Raw genomic sequence first — 24,888 nt, forward strand, 5'->3', positions numbered from 1 at the left:
TATGCATAAGCGGCTCATCCGTTACGTATGTTTTAATTGATGTCCTGCATTCGTAGATGGACGAAAATTTAAGTCGCATGACAGTTCTTCCGTTTGACAATCAACATATCCTGGGTGCGCTTTTGCGTATGAACATTTTTCATTACCTTTTTATTGCAACATAGTAGATAAATAATAGCATTGAGTCGGTTTCAGTGTTGTAGTTGAAACCAGAAATATTCTCTCTCTGACATATTTTCCCATTTCTCTCCTGTTTTCAGATGAACAAACTCGAAATCTTTCAACACCGACGCGATCACTGAATCGAGCCATTAATTTAATAAAGCGTTCACCTGACTTCACATTTTCGACAACAGTACTGCAAGAGAGCGGAAATATAGGGACCCTCATATCATTTTCTGGCGGCAATAATAGGTAAAAATAGGTCGTCAGATAATTTTTCATTTCGAATTTTTGACATTTTCTCCACTTGGCATCCAATCGTAATTCCATCATTTGGTTTTTACAATCGAATATTTGAGCGGTCCGAGAGAAAAAAAACGAGTTACGATTGGTTGTTTCAGTAGAAAATGTTGGAATTTTATACTTAACGAGTTGATGAGTAAGTATAGTGATTGTCAGGTATTTAGAATTGGAATCAAGTGGCCGAAGGAATGAAATACGTTTTATTTATACGGCGATGGACGCGCGGAATAACCCAATCCAACACACAGAGTCATTTTCGTATACATTAGCGGATTCTAAATGGCACAAGGTTTCACTAACAGTTAGTGGATCCGAAATACAATTATTAGTAGACTGCCATTTGATTTATAGAAGGATGGCAGATCACATACCAGATAGAAATTTTAGTGCTTCCGAAATGCATTTATTTGTTGGCCAACGAGATAAACAATATCAGTTCAAAGTAAGTATTGTTCACATTAATTCCACAGAGACTAAAATCAATTGGAAATTCATTTTAATCTGTCGCTTGACACGTTTCTACTTTATCGATTACTGTGCTCATTATTAATTCTATGTTGATATATTTCCGTCGAAAGATGTAACGATTTTACCCAAGGGGAGAGACACCAACGCTAGTTTCACTAATTTATTCTATTGTTTCCTAATATATGCTATTTTTGCTAGTTTCTCTCAATAAAAGTGCTATTTTTTGCTAATATTTCCTATGTGCAACGTGACAGTTTGACAGTTCACGTACAAGTAACACTTATCAAGTTATTGTTGTATGTTTGGAAAGAAAGCAAAAAAATTATATTTTGGCAATTTTTCTAATGTTATTTCATAGAAAAGAACAAATTGTTCCATTTAATTTCATAAAATAACTCGAAAACTTTGTTTTAAACGGTTAAAAACAGTAAATAAGAAATCGCTATTTCTTCAATAATATTGCTATTTTTTTGCTATTTTTGCTATTTTCCTCTAGTATTTATATGAACTTCGAAAAAATAGCTAATGGTGTCTCTGATCATGATTTTACCCATTTCGACACTATGTGGAAGGTATACGGCTAGCATTGAATCCAAACTGCAGATGTACACCACAGGTCATAAGTTTGGATACCCCTATAAGTATATTGTTTCTACGTTTTTTTGAACATTTTCAGTTGAAATTTAGTATTGGATATGAAAATATATCGAAATTCTGACCGAATGGAAGATTTGGAAGATAACATTTGGCCGGCCTAAGGCCATCTTTTGGCCTTTGAGCTGTGGGAGCCAAAATCGAAGTCTTAAACGGGCCATCAGATTAAAAAGTTATATACGCCATTGGAAAGGTCTTGAAAAGTAGATGTGATTTTTGATTGAATATTTCGGCCAAACGCCGGCCGAGTTTGATGTTTTCCACCAAAAATCACATCTACTTTTCAAGACCTTCCCAATGGCGTATAAAACTTTTTAATCCGATGGCCCGTTTAAGACTTCGATTTTGGCTCCCACAGCTAAAAGGCCAAAAAATGGCCATAGGCCGGCCAAATTTTATCTTCCAAATCATCCATCCGGTCAGAATTTCGATATATTCTCATATCCAATACTAAATTTCAACTGAAAATTTTCGAAAAACGTAGAAACAAACGTTTCATAGGGGTATCCAAACTTATGGCCTGTGGTGTAAATTCCATTCGTGCTTCAAAACTCATTCGTAGCATCTGTGATAAGCAAATTAGAATCTAATCATTGGATGATACTAGCCGTATTAAATGAAAAAGTCATTGCAGTTGACCGTAGTTTTAATCATTTTTACCTGTCGCGGACAAAATTCAACTGTACATATTATATTTAAAGAACACTCTGAATAAGGAATACACAATCAAAGTCGCTTGCATTATCTTCGTCGATCAGCGTCGAATTTTCGATGCGTCCAAAATTGTTATAGTGTTTGTACTAGCTATGTCGGCAATTCGCCATCGTTTAAAGAACGCATCCCACGACGCGATAAATTTCAAGCAAAAATGTTGTAATCACTATTTTCATCGAATAATTTTCGGTGTTCCTCATTTGAATACTAAATTACTGTGTATTCAACTTTTGCCGGTCGATAGTAAACAATGGTTTACATTGGATAGACAGGAGACGATAGAATGATTGTTGATAGGAAATCGGCTTTCAATCAATTGTCTGCATCGAAACATTCTCTAAGGTTGAATTTGTTGCAATGCTTTGATAATGTGGTCTTTGCTTTGAACAATAACTTTGTACATCTTGAAAAGGAGGAGCTAAGTAAGTATTCGTCCAAGCTTCCGTTATTGCGATGAAAAAATGGTTAAAACTACAGTCAAAACCTTCCCATTGAATTATTATTCTGGATTATATTTGCCCCGAATGGGAGTATTTGAGTTAACAATTGTTTCTTTTGGATCTCGTTATAGGGATATATTCAAGATTCATATATTGTTTCTGGGCCGAACGGTTATCTTAAACAATGTCCAAATATGGCAACTCAATGTCCAACGTGCGGACAGTTTAGTCTTCTTGAGAAAACAATAGATGATTTAATAAAAAATTTAGATGAATTAAAACAAAGGGTGAGTAAAAGCGTGATTTATTTCAATACTTCTGATGGCCATTGGACAGCTTATTGAATGATTGGTAATAAATGTGAGTCAGTAGATTACGATAACTATCATTTGCGCCAAACCAATACACCCAGATATGGATTGGTAAAATAAGATGTGAGATTTTACCTCAACACACATAAACACACAAGTGTAAATCATATCTCTATGACTTTCATTTATTGTCAGTTTTTCAATCAATCGGTTCGTCAATGGGCCTCCGCTATTTGTTTATTGTCAGCCCGAATTGTTGCTAGTAATTGTGTATCAACCTTAAAGCCTTTGTTTCGATTTATACGTTTTCCTATTTCAATATTTCAACCGCTTGGTCAATTATAATGTGAACAATCATGTAATTGAATAAGCGGAAACCGATTACGAATAGAATTTACTGAAACCAGTTTTGTATGAAAGTGTCAAAATTATTGCATTGGAAAATAAGGCCTACTGCATGACGGGACTGAAAAGACATGTTCAAACTAAAAATGAAAATGCAATTGAATGCGTTTTTGTTTTGTTGAACATGGTACTATCTGTCATACATTTAACCAACCTTTATGATTTCACATACGCATTTTCTTTTATCAAGTCGAAGTGTTGTTAATGTTTCATTTTTTTTTTCTATAAATTTTTTGTATATATCAACATGTAGCTAGTGGCACAAGAAGATCGTATTGTGAGTCTTGAAAAGTGTGACTGTAAAAAATCGTGTATGACAATAGATGGTAAAAGGAAAGAGGATAATGAAAGATGGGATGATGGTTGTAATACGTGTATATGTGAAAGAGGTGAAATCAAATGCAATCCAAAAAGTTGCGTTAAACCAATATGTAAAAATCCAGAATTCCCCCCAGATGATAAGTGTTGCCCAAGATGTTTAAGTGAGTTATTATTTCATTTATTTTTCTTTAATAAAAAAAATGTACCGTTTATTTTTCAAACTGTGTCTGTGTGCATCCAAAATGTACATATACGTTTAAAATTTGAATTTTCATTTTTATGAACATATTGAATGCCAAAGAAATGTGTACCAATATTGTTGCGTCTGTATTTCTTGTCTCTTTTTATTTTAATTAAATTTTTGATTGAACTATTTTCATCAGAAAACTGCTTGGACAACAATCATAGGATAGTCGAACACGGGGAATTTTCAATAACCGGCTGCGTAAACTGCACGTGCACAGATGGTGTTTTGGGATGTGCCCAAATTGTTTGTCCACAATTATCGTGTCCGCCAGAAACTCAAATACAGGAAACCAACCAATGCTGCAAATTTTGTCCAGGTGATGAGAAATCTATAGATGAAAATATTATTAATACATCATTTAGATGACATATCACATGAAAAAAAGGGTGTTCAAACATCTAGGCGAATATATGCACATAAATAAGCTGAACATATAGACCCCATGAAATATTTTACAAGACAAATTTACTTTATCACAACTGTAATCTACATAATTTGTAACGATTTATGTAAGTGGTTGGAGTGTGGAAACACTGTTCGTAAATCAAATGACATGTAACGAAGATTTGTACCTTTAATCGAACGTAAGATCGATTGATCGATCGAATTCAACAATTAGGTATTTAAATGTAGACCAGGTCTACGCCAGATTTCTGCCGAATCAACACCAAAATTGTATATTTACTCCACAGAAGATTGGCTGTAAATTGTTGATATTTTTCGATTAAAATTCCAACTGAATGCAGCCATTTTTCAGGCACTGGCATTCTTTCCCTTGAGATTAGCCAACAATAAAAGTGATTATTTTTTGTTAACAATATATTATTGGGCGTATGCAGAAATGTTGTTCATTTTTTCAAACACGTATAGTAATTGCAAATGTCAGAACACAGCATGTTCAACATTTGTGCATACTTCCGATGCGGTCGAATATTTGTGCCGATCAAACCACTACTCATAATGTACAAAATATGCCAGTGTCATTGTTACAGTCATTGTTTACAAATGTTGAATGGTCCAAACAGAATCAATAACTACCACCTTTACATCTGACAAATATTAGCTACAATGAACGGACTTGGTTAGAAGTAATCATTTGTGAATTGGCAACCAAACAATTTTCACACATTTTTTGATAATTTATACATACACGCTGCTTAGTAAATACACAACTGTAAACATATTCCAAGAATTTCCAATTAATTTATTTTTGCACACGAAATGGATACAAATTCCTTGCAAATCAATCGGAGTAGCTACAATAAAATACTATGTAAACAAATTATAGAATTTCTTTAGAGAAATCTTTTTATTGATAAAACAGATTTTATTTACTTTAAATAAAGAAAACGAGGCATTGAAATAATGTTGCCAAAAAATGTAAAAATAAACGTAATCGAAATAGATCGTGAGAGATACAGTAAAGCGATTTGAATAAATGGTATTTGTGTTTTAACAGGTACCCCTTCAATATGCCGTAGAGTGTTTTTAATATCAGTCAAATGAAAAGTGTTTATTTCTACTAACTACTGACTATCGATTGCTGTGTTATTATGCAGATATTTATTATTTAGACAGACACTTACTCAATGATACTAGCCCCCCCCCCCGTGCATTTTGTATCAGTGGGTTTATATAGGAAGAAAACATAAGACATGATGTTACTCACACACATGTCATTATATCACTACATTCGCTTTTCACTTCGATTCGGTCGTATGATGGAATTCGTTAGTTATTTCAATGATTTCTGAATCTGTTTCTTTTGTTGAGTGAGAATATTCGCAGTGCCACTTTGTAAATGTCGTGTTTTTAAACAAACCAGAAACAAAATTCACCGTAAAATAATCTCCATTTAGAACTTTTGAAGGTTGGTCGCCCAGAGGGGGGTAATTTCGAATTGCAAATTTTCATTTGGGGGGTTATTTTGGAATCGAGTATGGGTAATTCCAGAAGTGAAGAGCAAAAAAAACGTCATCACTTTTCAAAATCGACTATCTAGTGTAGACCCGATTTGCAGAAAACGTGAGGACTAAAAAAAAGGTCCTCGATTTTGAATTTGAATCAGAGTATGGGTAAAATTTTCCACATAGAGGTAATGTGCCAAAATTAATTCAGAGGGAGGGGTAATTTGATCTGTAGAAATTGTTTCCCCAGAAATTAGGGGGCGGCGCCGTAAATAGACATTCGTTTTATTGTTATCAATTGACGCAGTTATTAAAAATAAGCTCTGTTCAATTGACTGATATCAAAAACACCCCTTCAATGTACACAAGAGAAAGATTAGATATTAGTTTTTTCTGGCATAGATAGAGAAAAAAAAATCCCAAAGTGCTAAAATTTAGCATCACGTAATAGAGATTTTCGGATCACAATAAGTAGTCTTATGTAAAGCAAGATGGATAGAACGCGATATTTCTTATTTATTGATCCTGTAAACGATTAAAATTTGCGCTAACCGCACCAGATACATTTTATTTAGGCTATGCCTAAAGGACTCGGACATATCTTACTCCAGTGCTGCTCTTAAAAGAAAATCTGAACGAGGAATGAAATTGATGCTTTATGTGAACAAACAAGCCTCTTCTTAAATTTCTCGGATTTTTTCACACCTCACTATGGAGTGTATTCCATAGTGTATAAACAAAAGTGTCCACACTATTTCGTACAACACATTCAGAATCGAATATATTAAGAATTCTATCGTATTTCTGCCGATCGCTTTGCATGAAAAATCGATTTTCAATAATCATGGATTTTGATTTCATCCATCGAGATTTATATAAAATCCAGAATGAAACCTGTGTATATCTCACATACAAAGTCTTGTTGTAGTTTAGAAGAGATAAGGGAAAAAAAATGCAACGCATTTTGATCATAGATCTAAGATATGACGTCTTAAATTGAAATACAAAATATACTCCAGCTAGGGTGGTTTTAATATCAGTAAAATGAAAAGTGTCGATCTTCAAGTGAAGGAGCAGAATATTTTGCATCAATTTATGGAATTAATACAACACATGGATTCGAATTCAAACTTCACTTTCGATTTTTCCTCAAAATATTTTTGTTTCTTATTCGAAATCCTCACAAGATCAATTTCGCAATATTTCGATGATGAACAGACTTCAAAATACGACGACTCTTTGACTCGGCTGCATATTCAAGGCGGCAGGTTATTCATCGATTGCTGCGGTTTATTGCCAGTTATGACTTAACCATGTTTGGACATAAAATGTCCAGATACATTTGGATCCCGTTCACTCCTTTCTTTTATATTAAAAATGAGGTTACTTTTCGTTTAACTCATATCAAAAACACCCTACTCTACCCTACAGACACGATCCATAGTAATTTCCTATCAATAATTAGAACTTAATTTGAAGTTGTTAATTGTTTTCATTAAAACATTTGTATGGAAATTCAGTGGAATACGAAAAAAAATGTACCCATCGATGGGAAAAGAATAAAATACCAAAAGTGAGTAATTGAAAAAAAAGAAGTGAAATAAATGCACGAACCTTATTTATATTGAAGAAAAATTTTGCGTTGCATTTCTGATGTGTACAAAATAAATAAGCTTCATATAATTTCTATCCAAAAAATTCACAAAAACTAAGATATATAACCGACAGATTGCTTTGTGACTAACAATATTGGGGTGGCTATTTCTGTCTATCTAAAATTAATTATTCATAAAACAATACTAAAAGTTTTGCTAACATTTCTTATAAAATTTGTCACTCTTATTGATTGATACAATTGTGTTGCAATATCAATCGATCATTCATGCAAAATCATTACGCAATTCTGTTCTTACTTTTTATGGTGTTATTTAAGAAAAATGCTTAATGGGGTTTATCGATTTTTAAAATCATAATGTTCATATCTTAGGACATGCCTTAATCGAAAGAAGACTTCAATACAAGCAACTCAAGAGGCACGGGACGACTATGTGTATGGGAAATCGCAATTTTTCGCTGACTCAAAAATACGGGATTCACTCTAAGTTTGCTATTTATCACATTTCAATGGTCAAAATAGTATGAATTGACTAAAAGTCCTAAAAAATCCCATTTTTAGTAGCAAACTTTTCGATGAAAAACCCATGTTTTTGAGACAGCAATGGCTATTTCTCACATACAAAATCGTCCCGGACCATGCCGGGCCTCCTATTAGATCTAAGTCGTAGGACAAAAATTGCTTGTATTGGGTATTCTTTCGATTAAGGCATGTCCCACTGTCCCAGGCGAGATTATATTATTATCATTGCCTATATTCATAGATTTTAAAAATCCCTCCATCCTAAATGCTTAACCTGATAAATGTACTTTGTTTCCTTTTTCATCATTAACTAAAACATCGAAATGAATAATTTCACTTATTCTACTTTCTTTTCTTTTTCTATTTTCCGATGAAATATCTGACTGTAACCATCAACTAAATCAATGTGACTTTTCTCTCGTAAATAACATAACCACTGCATTTGTGTGTATTTTGGTAATCGCATTTAATAATATCCATCCATCCAACCATCCATTAACGACCAACGATAACAATTCACACGCCACAAATAAATTGGATGCAATTTCAAAATTTTCATATCTCCTAACATTGCTTTGTACTGATGGTCCTATTCATAACTCATAAAACAAAAACACTTGTTCGGACCATTTTGAACGGCTCAATGCATTCAAATTGGGTTTTCACTGTGCATAATACATATGGTTAACAAATAAAAGGAGATGACTACTGTGGAAAGGGTCATGCCTGTCACATAAACGCTACGTGTCTTAATCTCAATACAAAATATTCGTGTACCTGTCGTCTCGGCTTCCAAGGAAATGGCTTCGATTGTACAGGTTTGTTGGCGATTTGAGCATAGTCTAATGCAAATGTGACGAAAGAGAAGAGAAATTCAAGACTTTCATTTGCAGATATTGATGAGTGCGCACAACAAGGTGGTCAATATGGAAATCATTGCCACTTGAATACGGTTTGTGAAAACACTATTGGTTCATATGTATGCAATTGCCTTCCTGGGTTTCGCCGTGTTGATAAATTCAATTGTGCAGAGATCAATGAATGTGCGGCCAATTTGCATTCATGTCACGAAAATGCCGAATGTATTAATACAGTGGGATCGTATAGTTGCCGATGCAAAGAAGGCTACGAAGGCGATGGTACTCAGTGTAAACGTAAGCATCATATATGATATGTATTGAACATAGAAAAAAAGAACAATTTCTTCTTTTTTTTTCTTCCATTTTATAAAATTGTCGTTTGTTCTGATTTCTAGCTGTCTGCAAGCAAATGTGTTTGAATGGAGGTGTGTGCACTGCACCGAATACTTGTACTTGCCGTATGGGCTACATTGGTGCCTCTTGTGAACGAGATCTCGACGAGTGTGCAAGCGGATTGCACACATGCAAGACTTCAGCGTACTGCGTTAATATGCCTGGATGGTATGACATTGGATATTATTCTCTCAAAAAAGAATTTGCTGAGATTTTACTAAATCCATCCATTTCTATTCCAAGGTACTACTGCAAATGTAAACCGGGCTATGAGACGCATAACTACGAATGTCATGATATCAATGAGTGTTATCATAGCACACATAGTTGTCATCCGACAGCATTATGTGTTAACTACGATGGCCACTTTGAATGCGTTTGTCCCGAAAATTCGACTGATGTCAGCAGAACTGATACCGAACCATGTCGACTGAGTAAGTGGAATGCCATTGACATTCAGCTAACTATGCATCAGTTTTTGTCAATTTATTATTAATGCCGTTTGATGTTGTAGGCTGTATGTTCGAAGGTGTGGAAATTCCAGACGGAGAACGCATTTCCCCACACAATCAACCGTGTAAAATATGCACATGTAATAAGGGTGTGATCTCTTGCGAGGAGCCTGCTTGTGATTGTTCCACCTGGAAAAAGGGAAGCGGACGAGATCTCTGTTGTCCACAGTGTGATCCAAAAGAATCATGCCGACATCAGGAGTTAAAGCACATAGTATTTAGAAGTGGCGAGCAATGGATTTATCAGTGTCAAACTTGCGAATGTTTGGTTAGTCTCACGTTATTTGTACCGCTTATCATTAACAGATATGTAAAAATTTGTCACTGTGTATTAATTTAAATAACGTATTATTCTCCGTCTCGTTCACTATATTGTTTCTGATAGTATGGTGAATTCGATTGCTGGAAATTGGAGTGTCCTCCATTAACGTGTGATAAACCCTTACCACTAGCGCCTGGTGATTGTTGCGCAAGATGCGAGGACGATCCTTGTAACATATTAGTTGGTAGTAATAGTACCGGTATTTATGCCGCTGGAAAGCCGTGCACGTATAAAGGTCACGAATATGAATCCGGACAACAATTTAGTGATATGTCTAGTCAATGTACGACATGTGCCTGTAAGGTAAATTTCTTCAGACTACCATTTGGATGAATCTGATACAAACTAATCAATCCGCCCATTATACTATTTTTTTTTAGTTTGAACCTTATTTGTATGCACATGAATAGCACTGAATTTTTACATATGAACAAAGATTGCAAAATAGTTGCTACAATTTTTCAGTCTCATCATATGAAATTAATATATTACCATGAAATGCAGATGTTGAGTGATAGTTGTCCGAAATGTTTCATTATTTTCGGGAGAAAGCCAATTTTTATTACATTGGAAAATGGAAAGAGCAATTAGATCGAATCAAATACAGTTACATACGGACACAACAATCCATCTGTATTCCTACAGCGAAAGCAAACATGACTGTTCTGAATGCCAGCTCCGTTCACAAAAATCTAGCGCTGTATTTCCACCTATATGTTGCCTTTTTTTTCGCATAAAATCATGTAACATCGATTTTTCGAATTCTCAATTATTTCAACCGATCCAAATCAACAATTCCGTCAGATTCCATCGGAAAATGGGGGATAGAGATTTCGATGTAACATAATAATATTAAATGTTTATTTGGCGTAGATTTTATTCACCATAAATGCTTACTTTTTTATAGATTGTATAATGCACTGGCATTGCGGTAACGCAATTGACTTTTCCTTTCAACCGATAAGCGATATCAATGACAATTAGTTATAGAAGTGTTTCGCCTATGGTTCATTTCGATTTCTATTTAAATATTACACTCATAATGCACACTTTCTGTGCCTGTGTGCAAACTAAAATAAACAGCGAACGGGCCAATTTCACGAGTGTGATCAAAAATCGTCCATCCCGAAATTATAAATTATATTTAGCTATTACTATTTCGCTATTGCCATATGGTCTCCTGACTTATGCCTTCAATTTTATCTAAGTAATGTATTTAATTATGACGTTTTAAATCTGTTATTACAAGCAAAAGATATAGATCAGTTCTGGTTAACCATGTAATGCATGCTAAGTCGCGTTAAACTCATTTTTCCTGATCCTTTTCCTACTAGTTTTGCTTGTCTTCGGGTTTTTATTGAAATTGTTTGGAAAGAACACCTCAGGAAAATGATCATTCAGAATAGATCGACAATGCCCCATCATTTACAAGAAAACGGAACAGAAACAGTTTTCAACACACTGAAACTATTCCATACATTTTATGGATGTTTTTTTTTTCAAATCTTCTCCAAGTATAAACACAAATTCGTGCGGATCTAACAGCGATAAGCTTTCATTTGAATAAAATAATAAAACGGTTTCCGCCCTATTTTTCAGAGGAACAAAGAATCGATTGTACACTAGGGTGTTCAGCTAATCTGAAAAAGAAGAATGAATAGCATAAATTTAAAGAGAAGCCAATTTTATGTCAACTGGTAGCATTAATAGAGCGTTATACAACACTTCCAGAAGAAAAAAAAACTCTTTGCAAAATCGAATAATGCTTACCTAAACGACCCACTAGAGTACTCCTGCGCAGTTAACATCAACCAGATGGGGAGTCAACTTGCTTCAACGCAACTATCCCACATGATCGGGATAGCCTTTAATAACTAATGTTACATTTGTTTTTTTTTTTGTTTGCAATGTGCTGATTAGACAGCATGATCAGCTGGCTGCTGGTCGTACTCGAACATTTCTACATCATTATCCACGATGGCGGCAGCAGCAGCGGCTGCTTCAGCGGTTGCTCTAGCGGCAGCAGCAGCGGCAACAGCAGCGGCTGCTTCAGCAGCTTCGCGCCAATACCTATTGATCGCCTCTGGTATCGGAAGTCCCAGTAATGTCCATAGTCCTGAACAATTAAACAAATGAAACTTCTTAAAAAATCATTCAATCGAAATTGTGCGTCAATTAGCCTTACCTTTCAGTAGAATGTTCTTAGCAGCCACGACGTCACGATGCCAAATCACAGAGCATTCGAGGTTTAATCGCCAGTTTTTGTAGTAACATTTTACTTTTGGGAATAAACGCTCGTCTCCTACCAATGCTTCTTCGTTCATGGCGCGTTGCAACTGTCGGTAGATCGATAGATCCGTTTTGCCCAACTTTGACACAATTTTCGTTGGCAGCAATGTTCTGGCGTCGGGTACGCATCGGCATTTCTTGAATCTGGCCGCTTTGTTCTGGTTTTGGAATCGATTCATACATCTTGCGTCGGTTTGAGATGTTCCCCATTCGTCCACGAATTGTATGAAACAATCTCGGCGCTTCTTTATTGACCTCATAGTCTTACGCACCCCTGGGCAGCGCACGTGCTTCTTGATACTTATTGGGCTATCAGGTGGTATTTCGCCATCAGCACCAAAAAAGAACAGAGTCGGTTTCTTATCGGTCACCTTATTCACCCATTCGTCGACAACACTACTGCTCTTGATGTGTTTGTCCAAGGCGAGTCGAGTGTATTTGGCAGTCGAGTAAGCGCAGATTCCATGCTTCATCATCTTGACTCGGTGTTTGATGTAGTTCAGCCACATTGACCCTTTTGGCGACGGCATCACTGGATACAGATCACGATTTTCTCTGTCTGCGCGCTCCATTTCGACGAAATTTTTGGTCCATCGCTTTGCTTTGGCATTTCGCACCTTTTGACCTGTTTGCCAGTGGAATTGCTTGCTCGACATTACAAAGTTGGTCTGAAAAAATAAATAGAAAAAAAGGTATAGTTATTGAGTTTTGGCACTTAAGCATTTTCTATTAAAACACACACAACTTATTCAAATGTATACAAAACTTACTTCTTTGCCAGTTTCAATGTCGTGTGTTGTTGTGGTATTCCAACTTCGCACACCTGTATCAACGCCCGAAAAATTTTTGATTGTGCCATCCTCAATCTTCTGAATGATGCGAGATTTTTGGTCGATTTCTTTGTTGGCTGTCTTCTTTTTGGCCGAGTACTGGAGAGACACAGAGATTCCATCGGTGTTTATGGAATAGTCAAACTGCTTTTTGGCACGCACGAATCGTCGAATTTTTCGCATGTAAAAATACTGATTCCACCAATAATCTCTGTCCCGATTGAAATCCTTTTGTTGAATCGTTATCGTGCTTGTTGTTCCTTTTTTATTCTCGATTTCCACTTTCGGTAGCAATTTTTGCGAAGACAACACCTGGTGCATGGATGAACAATCGATTCTGAAGTGCGTACGCCGGAAATCACACATCGGCACCACTACTAAATTTCGGATGAATGGCCGAAAATCTGGGTTGTCGAGCATTTGGCTGCGCTTGCGTTTCCATTTTCCTTTTGTCTTTTTTCGCTTTCTCTTCTTGCGTTTGGGTCGGCGCTGATGTGGCCACTCCGAATTGTACTCTTCTATCTCGCGCTGCATGGATAGGTACATTGGCATGGCCTTATACCAATGTTTTGGGTCAGTTGTAAGGTCATGCAGATCGATATCTGGGAACACATTCAGGTCGTTCACCATGTCATACAACACGCTACACCGTTCGAGTTTGTTTGGATCGCGACTTGGCACTTTGATGTCTTTTTGTTTGATGATCAGATTCACAACACTTGCGATGTCACTTGGCAAAAATTTCTCTGCATCATCTCCTACGTCTGAGTTCCATTGGAAAACCTTCAGTTTCAAGTACTGGGTGATGTGTTTGTTAGCATGCGTTTCAAGATTGGTGACGACGTTATCTGTGTACTGATTGGTCAAATGCTTAAGGCCATTACAGAAATCTTTGTTGTTGGGCCAATCGATACGATGATAGTCGTCAAGACCTTCGACAATTGCCTTGAATTCAGGATCGATACGTGGCAGCTCTGCTCGTGGTCCTCGTGGCTTTGTTCCGCTTGGTTTATACCTTGACTTCGGTTTTGGTGGCTGATTGTTGTGCCATAGCACTTGTTCAAAGCAGAGTTTGATCTTATCTTCTCCACTTCCACCAAACAATGCGAAATTATTGTTCTCGACGCCTATATTCGAATGCCTTTTGCACCTCAAACAAGAACAGCAATGAGCCCAAAACACAAATGGAAGTGGCTTGCAAACTCAGATCCGTTATTTTGCTCATCAATGCTTGCTGGTATTGTGGGCGAATGATTGTCTTTAGCGCACATTTGATCGTCGTAATTTCATCTTTCGTCTCTCCCTCCGCTGGTATTGATGGCTTGAAACGATTCGCCATTGTCCTACTGAAAGAAAAAAAACACACATTCGATTTAGTTTGAAAACGAATAATATTGAAACTTAAATTCGATTTAGTTTGAAAATGACAACAGAATGAGACACACAAAAATGACTTCGGTTTGATAACAATGGCATTGATTCAATTTGAGTTCGAACAGTAATCGATTAACTGTTTCTCTTCTCCGAACAATGGACTCAATTCATTGCATAAAATGAATTTCACCATCACACGTATTTCACCATCACATGTAACAGAACTATGTACTGCAGAATTATTGTGAAATTCATTACTTTTGTACATGGAATCTAATATTACTGTTGATATGTTCAATATATTTCACGTTATAAATGCTTATAAAACGTTTTTAAAATGAATTCCACAATAAGAAGAAGAGATTGAAATGATCAAGTTTACTTACACTTTGGCGACTTGAATTCAATGTGAACTCCGGATCAAATCGATACAAAACGCACGTAAATCGAAAATAATACGAAATGAAATACCAGCAAAATCGTAGATAAATTAAATTGCAATGTAAATTTCCAGTTTAAATTGTAAGATAAAATGTAAGAGTTTCAATTTGTTGACTTCGTGTTCACAACGCTGTATGTTTTCTCGGAATGAATGATGCGGCGTCTGTGACATTTCGAAAACTGCTGAAGTGAATGTCAAATGCCATACGGATCGGTTCACATTGCTAATTTTTAGAACATTAGACAATTTGAGCTACAAAGAGTCAATTAGTACTAACACATAAAAACGGTTATATTTCGGTGAAATTCCAAATTTATTAGCAATGAAGGACGATTTATTGTTTGATTCCGATTTTTTGGGCCGAAATCTGCGTAGAAATCATATATTCTTATTTGACTCCCCAAACCTGAACACCCTACAATGTACACTTTTTTGAAGTACAAGAACACAGGATATTGAATTTCGTTCAAATATTCGGACATAGGAAAATTTAACTAAAAAAATTTCATTTGCTAGCTTAGCTCTGGAGATAGAATTTATCTACCCAAATGCACAAATTATTGGAACACACTCACTACAGATCTAAGCTCTCTTAAGAGAAGTATAATCTACACACAAAGAGTTATTGTCATCACAGAACTCTGACAAGACTAACGTTGTAAAGTTTTTGATTTTCAAAAACGGGGAGAGAAAGATGTATACAGTTTGTATTCACCATCTTACTCTGACCAAATCTAAAAAAATTACAATGTGAGTCTTATCAGCGCCCTGTGATTGTCATTATTGGAGTATTTGTAGAGCATCAGTCACAGATGATGGTAAAATTCAAAATGTAGTTTTTTCACGCCCAAATCTTTTCTACGTGTTTTTCATTTGCGTTAATGCCCACACATCAAATGGAATGAAGAAAATAATGAAAATTGAAGTCAAATAAATATCTATTGACATTAAAATTGCAAATGTTTGACATGATTTGTTGTTAGCAATATGATTTCGCAATATTACATAATATTTCGTTATCATAACTTTATTCGTGAGACGTAGAAGAATGTATGTTTTTTTTCTCGATTTATATTTTTGGAAAGGAAAGTATGTTTTCTGTTGATTCTATCTATGTTAAAAGAAAGTATGTTGGTGTACCGTTGCGGTTTTTCAACGTTACGGTAACAACAAGGAATCTTCGGCAAAGTTGTGGTACTCGAAGTCTTCTATAACATTGCTGAAGACAGTTATCTCTTATCAGTTGTGCGCAAATCGCGAAGTTAGACAAACTTGCGTTCTTTTACGTCTTACTGACCGAACTGTTGTCCGCAAAAAAAAATGAATTGAATTTTTTCACCATATGTGACTGACGCTCTACAATTGTTGTATACATATTTTGTATGCAATCAAAATGAAATTATATGGAGTGCCCAGACATTTAACATGAACACCACAGACGGGCGGATTAAGAGACCATGATCGACTGTTCACACTGGTTTTTTCAAAAATGATCAACAGCTAGTCATTTTTGGAAACTTTGAAAGTGAGTATGAATAGTTATTTATACTCTCTTAATTCGCCCACCTGTAATAATAAACACTCTCGATCTATATAATAAATGTAAATCACTCACTTTATTTATTTTCTCACCAATATTTTTGAACTTCAAAGATAATAGTCAGCAACCACTGAAAATGGCATCATCACTTTCTTGTCATGGTTTTGTTCGTTAGCAAAAAAAATGAATTCGGAATACGCACCCACCAAATAAACTATTTATTTTCTTTTGTTTAATGCATTGATAAATTAAAAGCGATATGATTATGTAATATTCTATGCGAATCTTCTTGCAGGTTCCCTACTGTGCCCAACTGGTGAGCAATTCTGCGTGTTGTGTGCATCGGTAAAAAATCACTCTTTACATACACCTATCTCTGCTAACTTATGATTTTTTTGATTTCTCTACTTTTCTGGATATTTATTTGGTTTGGTTTGGTTTGGTTTTGGTTTCGGTTTCTTTGGTATTAAGTTTGATTTTGTATTTGGTTTTAGCTTTTTTCAGTTTTTGTCATCAAATGTTTTCCAGTTTTCTGTTACATTTGGTCGACCTTGGCACCACCTATTGGAATTGGTTTTTGGAACATACTCTTATACACTTTTCGTTGAATTAAAATTGACGGATTTGCGGCTGTTTTTTGTTTATGCATTCGGTTTTTATTTAGGAGCATCTATTTGTTTTTTGAGGCTAAAAATGAGATTCCGTGTGACTTGAAATTTGTATTAATTAACAGCCATACAATATGAATTTACGTAAAGGTGGATTATTGCTTCTAAAAAAAATTCGTTCAACATAACTTCTTAGTACACTGTAAAGGAGATGGAATTTTATACAATTATCATGAAATTTTTCAGTGAAAAAATCCAAGAGGATTAAATCCTAGTCACAACATCTTTTTCGAATTGGTTGTTTCAGATACGAATTACTCTAAATCGGAAAATTTGAAAACAGTATGCGTTTTTACTTGATATTTGATTTGATTTTTTCATAGTAAAAAATACTGACTAAAAATGAACTCTACGTTTCTGGCAGCAAATCGTTCACCATTATTTCAAGCGTGAGCACAATTTGCAATTAAGTGATAAAACCTGACGCAAGATCGGTCAATGTTCATATTTCCTAATTGCATTGCTAGACTTTGCGCACGAAATATTGATAGCGGAAGAAGTTGACCACACAACATTAAGTGAAAATTTCAAATTAATTCTTAAGAGTGATGTTGAAAGATTTTAAGTGTTAATTTGTTGATCCCTTTGAAATTTTTACTGAAAAATCCCAAATTACCCATATGAAATCCCTTCCGTTTAACAGTGTAAGAAATTCACTTGAATCGTTTCCAAGAATAATTTGGTGATTCAAACGAGAATCTCGTTTGAACTGGATTCTTTTTCTCATCATGGCTCATACAATGTTTTAGTTTTGTTTACCTGTTCCGACAATATGGCTTTTATCAGATTTGAACAGGTGTATGATGTGAATCTCTTCCAAATTTTGCGTTGAGCATATTAGTTTTTACGAATGATTCGAACTATCGAAAATTAACTCGCAACTCTTCAAAAAAAAATGAGGAAAAACCTAAAACAAAATACACAAAATTTAATCAAAACCATAAACTTTTTTGTTCATCGGGGATGATCCAACTGACAATTTTGTCGAGTCCCCCAATTATCTTTGTTATCGGAACTCACATAGAATTCGGTGGATACTTTGCTTCGATAAATGAAGGAATGATTTCAAAACGAATCTACAAATCAGAATTTTGGAACATTTTATCCGATTTTTCGGACATTTTCTATAGTATTCTTTACTACACCAAGAAATGTTGTGAACTCAAATGACATTCCCGGAATCCCGATTTATCGATCCATTTTGAAATCATTCCAATTTCTCGAAACAAAGTATCCGCAAAATTATTTTTGAATTGAACACATTATATGACAAATATTTGAATAGAAATTCAGTTTTTTGTTAGGTTCTGAACAATTTGATAGTTCGAATTATCGATAGGGGACTTGAAAATACATAAAACACACAAACACACAAATACACACACACATGTACACACAAACACATAATACATGAAATGATAACACACAAATATACTTTTCGGGTTGCTAAGTTGCTGCTTAATCATCAAAAATCAGAGACGATGCACGGATCATGATTTTACCTTCGTTTTGTTTTGAGAGGAAATGAAACAGTTCGAGATGGAATGTGGAAAAAATATTATTATCATCAAAAAATATTATTGATTTTGTTTATGGTTTATTGATACTTTCGTACAGGAAGAACAAAATTTATTAATTTTCTCATTTCTTCATTTCTCTCTATTGCACACTGCACCAAAACATGTAACAAATCATATATTTTCTTCTTTGGAGAAAAAAATACGCGAATAAAGTGAATAAAGTAAATAAATTTCATTATATATGCATGGCATTGGGTCATTCAATATGCCCATATATACTATGAACACAACGGGTTCATAGGATCATAATTTATATTCGTGTGAATTGTGCAATTTGTTGTAGCATTAAAATATACTTCATATTTTTTTATAAATGCACCATTTTCCTTTAGTTGATTCCGTACATTTCGTGTTGCTGCACAACATTTATCGTCCTCATCCAAAGGACTTTTCATCTATATTTATTGTATGAGCATCGATCGCTTTCACCAATTATTTCTGTGAGAGATCACTTGCGGAAAAATGATACGTAAACTTTTTCCACGCGAACAAATTGACTTGAATCCCGTTAAAAGTATTCGGGAGAAAATCTTCTTTTGAAGGTCAAAATTGGCAGTAAGTAAATAGTAATGCCGCGTCAATTCCCCATGGCTTCAGTTGGATATCGCAATCAGATATTTCAATTTCAATTATATTGAATACAAGTTCTTTGTGTCTTTGTTTTAATATCAATTTTTGAATTAAACTTCTGATAATAAACAATTTCTCACCATATTTTTCAAGAAAAATAGTAATTCTGAAACAATAAGACAACAATGAAAGTAAAATAATTAACACTTTAGGTAGTAGCTTGAGTTTTAGGGTGACATAAAAAGTACCCAAAATCAAGGGGTGGTTTCTCCAGTGAAGGTATAGGCTTTTTAGGTGACATATTCATCTATGATTACAAAACGTGCTTTTTTTTCATGCTTGAGTTTTTCGAGAAGGGGTTATTCACGTTTTTTGTTTTGTTGTCTATTTGTTAATACAGTAAAAAGTGCCATTTTCACCAAGGTTCATTTTCATTTTATGAAAAATTGACTTCCCAGAATTTCACCAATTTCGCCAAAAACTGAGCGTTTAGTTCTCTCATCAATGACATGTGGAAGTTGAGTGTATCATCAATCATGAATTGAATAAAAAAAATAGTGTAAATTTAGGAAAGAGTGATTTAGATGCCATAGTAAATCTATTACATAATGTGAATTTCACATTCAGATCAATCTGCATCGGTACTATGTATCCAATTATCGGTACTAACACTTTGAAATCAACTACCGTTAAGAAAATTATAAAATACGGATCTCTTTGAAGGATTAAATAAAATTGGAATCCCCCTCAAAATCCACGCGCCATGAAAAAAATCGAATTTTCAAAGGAAACTATGACAAAAAGTCAATTTAAGTCATATTATGTATTTATCGTACTATTTTCTTATAACAAGAAAGATAGTTGTAAGTTAATATGTTATTCAAAGATCTAAAATTATTTAAAGAGAAATTAACATTCTACGATGAGTTTAAATTACTAAACGGTATTTCTACGAATGACTGTACAAAAATAAATTAACGAAATCGCAACATGATTCTATATAGTCAGCTCTATGTGCTCATGTTTTGAAGTGTCATCAAAACGAAATTATTTTTATTTCAAGAGTATCGTCGTAGAATGTCAATGCAACAATTTCAGTTTATATCTTATAATGTGCTCTAGCATTGAAGTTGATCCCAATACTCCCTTTGAACATTACCTCCCACAATTCGGTTAATTTATTACACAACTTATGTAAAATAATATGTTGTCCATTGTGTAAGTGTGTCTATGTGTGTGTTTCTTTGCCAAAATTTAAGTCTAAGTCTCGACATTTATTTGCTCTTTAACTTTGTACCTCTGCTTTTGTCTTTGTCCGCTGATTGAAATGTAAAATGCTTATTCCTCTAGCTATTCAAATTTGGAACTAATTCCGTTTTTAATGCGTGTTTGCTATTTATCATTCAAATCATGCATATATTTGTATTTTATCCTATAATTTTTGTTGAATTTTTCTTATTTGGAGTATTCAATTTTGATTGAAGTTCAGTCTTCGAATTAGTTTGTATATTTTTGTTGCATTTGTAGTGTATATACCATTTGTGAAGTTAGTTTGTGTGAAGAAATTTTTTTTTTCTCTAAAATAACAAAATTCATCTGATTGTATAGACTAAGAGAAGAATATTCGCTTGAAAATTGACGATATTTTTTTTTAAATATAAAATTTACTAATTAATAATTGAATAATTTGAATAATAATACGTAACTCTTTATTGTCCATCTATGTGTGTGTATTGAATTTAGGACGGTCAGCTGTGCTGCAGTTTCGATAATAGTTGTAATGATGCTTTACCAAACACAAACCGCGCTAAAACAAACCGTTTGGTTCATGTTGCTGAACATGTCGACACTTTGGATGCAACAAATGTCCAAACCGAAAAAATTTCCGCTGCGAATATGGCGACAACGAGTGGATATTATTACAATTCGTTTACTTCCTCGGCCAATGTATTATCGCCGGGATCGATACTTACACACCGACGGAACAATGAACGAACTAGAGAGGCCCACAATCAACGAACCGTTTACACTGAGAAATTGATTGGCACTACCGCTACAACATACACAAGCGATGATCGATCTCATTCAGACGAGACTGAAAAGTCTTCTTCAATGCCACACATTACATCGATAGCACCAGCAGCCTAAACAAATAAAAAAAATTCATTTCAAACTAACGTTATTGACGCAACGAACTAATGCGTACTTCTTAACTATTCAAATTTGCAGATACTGCAATATTTTAAATATTTATATCGATGTCGGCCACAGTGAAAAATAAAACAATTTTTATTATTTTGAGTATTTCGTAATGACGTTTTTGTGTGAGTGTGTGAGTGTGTGTGTGTGTGTGAGTGAGTGAGCGAGAGATAGAGAGAGAAAAGGAAAAATCCGCTCTGGTCAAACCGTTGCTGGAAAAGCAATATACTGCAAGCGACACCTATTCGCATCGATATTGTTGTGCTAAAAAATGCTGAAATATACGCTAGTGGCATTGAGCTCTTGCATCAACGGTATGACTCCGGTATATAACTATAAACCAGCCATAGTCTAGTTCAGACTATATTTATTCATAATTCAACTGATTCGCACGAAAATAAAGAGAAAATAAAAACTTCACCGTAGACATATTAAGTATTGTTCGACAATGCATTCGAAATCAAGCGTGAAAAATTCCTGAATAAACGTTTTCATACATTCTGAGGGTGATTTGGTTATTAGGAATATATTTAACGCACACGTGTCCATTTTATCATTTCAAAGTTCTATTCGTGAGACGTAAAAGAATGTATGTTTTTTTGTCGATTTATATTTTTGAAAAGGAAAGTATGTTTTCTGTTGATTCTATCTGCGTTAAAAGGAAGTATGTTGGCATCCCATCTAGCCTCCGCGCTTTTTTACGGTTTCTGCGGAACTGATAGGAGATAACAACTTGGTGTCTTCGGCAAAGTTATAATACTCAAGGTCTTCTATAACATTGCTGAAGACATCTATCTCTTATCTCTTATCAGTTGCGCGTAAATCGCGCACATAGAAAAGCAAATTTTATATAGAACTTTTTTTTTCTTATCATTTTTCGCGCTTTTCGCGGAACTGATAAAAGATAAGAGATAACTGACCTCAGTAATGTTATAGGAGACCTTGAGTGCTACAACTTTGCCGAAGACACCAAGTTGTTGTCTCTTATCAGTTCCGCGGAAACCGTGAAAAGCCGCGAGGATCCGCTAAAAACGAACATACATTCTTTTAACCATTATTAGTTGCAATGAAACATACTTCTCTTTATTGCTACGAAGTTGGACCAACTTGCGTTCTTTTACGTCTCACCAATAGAGTTAAACCTCTGTTTTCATTCATTTCTTTCCAAACCCAATGGTAATGGTAACTCAAATATAAACTAACAAATTTCGAAATGAATAAGAAGTAAAAAAAATAACAACAGCAACAACAACAGATTAATAGCATTAGATACTCTCTACAAACTTTTAATATTGAGTGCAATTTTTAAAAATTATTTAGGTTTTATCCAATTCAATGCAGGCGAAAGATATTTAAAAATCAATAGAAATTCACTTTGAAAAGTTGGCCGTGCCAGAGTCGTAAGTAGGATTACATGATACGTCAGCCATTTATTATATAAGTATGTACGGATGTATTTAATTTTTTAAACATATTTTTCAAACAATACTTGAATGTGAGGCCCTAACATTGGATTCGTTTAACACCTATCAAACAGATTTAGATTTTAGTATGAAAAACAATTTAAAAAAAAAGAAAAAAAGAAGAAGATGGATTTGAACATACTACACAAAAAGAATAAATTTTAAATGAAAACATTGGTTGCTGACGTCAATTAGAAGTGTTTGTGTAAATTACAAAGGCCAGCAGCAACAAAACGAACTGATTGATTTTAGTGTAGACAAGCATTATAGGAATTTTATGAATTATTGAGAATAAAAAAAAGATGAAACTAGCATTACAGAAAAATATATGCAATTGCTAGATAAAGTTAAAACAAAAAAAAGCAACTTAAGGAACTCATAGCCTCGTATACGACTGACAAGTCGATATTTTAATGCATTTAAATCAAATCACAATAAAAACAAAACATTTAAAAAACCAAATGCTCTTTAACTTTTGAAGCTCAAAACCAAGAAACAATCTCTTCCCCAAGCTTAGATATCTAAGACAATGGAACTGAGATGCCCAAAACGTCGACAAAAGAATATTTAAAAAAACAAAACAAAACAAAATATATGACCGAGTGTATGTCAATAGCCCACGATACACTATTTGAGTTTGTGTTTCATTTGGCCATAGATATTCAAATTTTGATGCGATCTATTCAATATCGGATAATGAACAAATAGCGCTAGCAGCGCAGTGTGCATGCTGTGAATCGTGTACTACGGTGTTTCACAATGAATTGGCCTTTAATTTTTAGCTGGATATTTATCGCAAATTCAAACTTCAAACTAAATTTATTTTGGGTGAGAGTCACAAAATTAAAATGTCCCAATCTCAGCAAACGAATAAATCCAGATGAAGACAGCAATGAATGGCAATTGCGATACACCGCATCTTACGCATGTATTGCTACTGCAATTGTTACAGCACTTCGGAATGCAAAGTTAAGGAATTGCCATTTTTTATGAAATGCCACGGTACACGTCCCACACGTTGTACGCTGTGCCATTGAGAACTGATCAGAACGGCAAAGAAAACGCAAATAGAAAATGCCACAACTTCTGACCTTGATGGCATATCATGTTTAATTTTTACACTTATCCGCTTCGTAAAAATCAAATCAATACATTTTTACAGCTAATTCCAATGGTTTATTTAGTAAACTTGCTCTAACACACAATACATTTGTTTATAGAATTGTCCTAGTTTTACTATTCCACTGATTTAACCACCATAAGCCTCTCTATAAAAACTCGAAGTAGATTTTTCCCCTAAGTTTTATCTATGATGTAACTTATGATTAAAATGCGCAGTGTACTTAACGCTTACGAGTCCGTATTCGAGTGAAACTTAATTTCCTACGAAGAAGTCGAAAAAAAACTTATGCATACACTCAATATATGCGCGACCGAGACCGTATCTAAAATATTTTTAATTCATATGAATTTAATATTATTGTTCCAAGTTATTTTCAATCCAAAATGTGTGCGTGCATATTTTACTTATTTATTGGACTTAGCTGAAACATAGCGGAAAAATCAACTTCGAGTATTTACAGAGTTCTTTAGTATCAAGTCGAACTCCTAATCAATTCATCGAGGTCAAAAATGAAACAAATGTTCATGGTGATATGACAATAAATGTTTTATTTTCCTAAATTCCATTGGTGCAATGAAACAAAAAAAAAGTGTTTTTATTATTGAGTGAGTTTGACTATCAAACAGTGCCCATGCCCATCCCATATTAAATCTT

The 24,888-nt window shown here is 34.5% G+C and overlaps 2 protein-coding genes across 8 annotated transcripts in view; one reads left to right on the plus strand and one right to left on the minus strand.

Annotated features, from left to right (window-relative positions):
* The window catches only part of LOC129575031 (protein kinase C-binding protein NELL1-like), a 49,390-nt gene extending 27,637 nt beyond the window's left edge, over window positions 1-21,753 (plus strand). For 2 of the 6 annotated variants that reach the window (XM_055457824.1, XM_055457825.1), the window contains 13 exons: window positions 261-414; window positions 622-907; window positions 2,873-3,028; window positions 3,711-3,939; window positions 4,162-4,341; window positions 8,768-8,887; window positions 8,963-9,223; window positions 9,325-9,490; window positions 9,566-9,756; window positions 9,837-10,102; window positions 10,220-10,459; window positions 16,927-16,947; window positions 21,193-21,753. In XM_055457824.1, the coding sequence (XP_055313799.1) occupies window positions 261-414; window positions 622-907; window positions 2,873-3,028; window positions 3,711-3,939; window positions 4,162-4,341; window positions 8,768-8,887; window positions 8,963-9,223; window positions 9,325-9,490; window positions 9,566-9,756; window positions 9,837-10,102; window positions 10,220-10,459; window positions 16,927-16,947; window positions 21,193-21,597 (2,675 nt within the window). In that variant the 3' untranslated portion in view covers window positions 21,598-21,753. Of the gene's footprint in view, window positions 1-260; window positions 415-621; window positions 908-2,872; window positions 3,029-3,710; window positions 3,940-4,161; window positions 4,342-8,767; window positions 8,888-8,962; window positions 9,224-9,324; window positions 9,491-9,565; window positions 9,757-9,836; window positions 10,103-10,219; window positions 10,460-16,926; window positions 16,977-21,192 lie in introns of those variants that run through there. The other 4 variants (XM_055457827.1, XM_055457828.1, XM_055457829.1 and 1 more) reach the window with 3 other exon arrangements.
* LOC129575037 (uncharacterized) lies at window positions 11,012-15,315 on the minus strand. 2 transcript variants are annotated; one of them, XM_055457840.1, is made up of 5 exons: window positions 15,036-15,315; window positions 13,216-14,618; window positions 12,342-13,113; window positions 11,927-12,272; window positions 11,012-11,796 (listed from the first exon to the last, which is right to left on the minus strand). In XM_055457840.1, exons 2-4 carry the CDS (start codon window positions 13,903-13,905, stop codon window positions 12,073-12,075), a joined length of 1,662 nt encoding a protein of 553 aa, XP_055313815.1. In that variant the 5' UTR covers window positions 13,906-14,618; window positions 15,036-15,315; the 3' UTR covers window positions 11,012-11,796; window positions 11,927-12,072. The 2 variants fall into 2 exon arrangements, with proteins under 2 accessions (XP_055313815.1, XP_055313814.1); XM_055457839.1 differs by having other exon boundaries at window positions 13,216-14,621.
* Window positions 21,754-24,888: the final 3,135 nt, after the last annotated feature.

Source organism: Sitodiplosis mosellana, unplaced genomic scaffold (assembly GCF_009176505.1).
Source record: "Sitodiplosis mosellana isolate CC-2019 unplaced genomic scaffold, AAFC_SMos_1.0 Smas_scaffold_6166, whole genome shotgun sequence".
In the NCBI taxonomy this organism is placed as follows: Eukaryota; Metazoa; Arthropoda; class Insecta; order Diptera; family Cecidomyiidae; genus Sitodiplosis; species Sitodiplosis mosellana.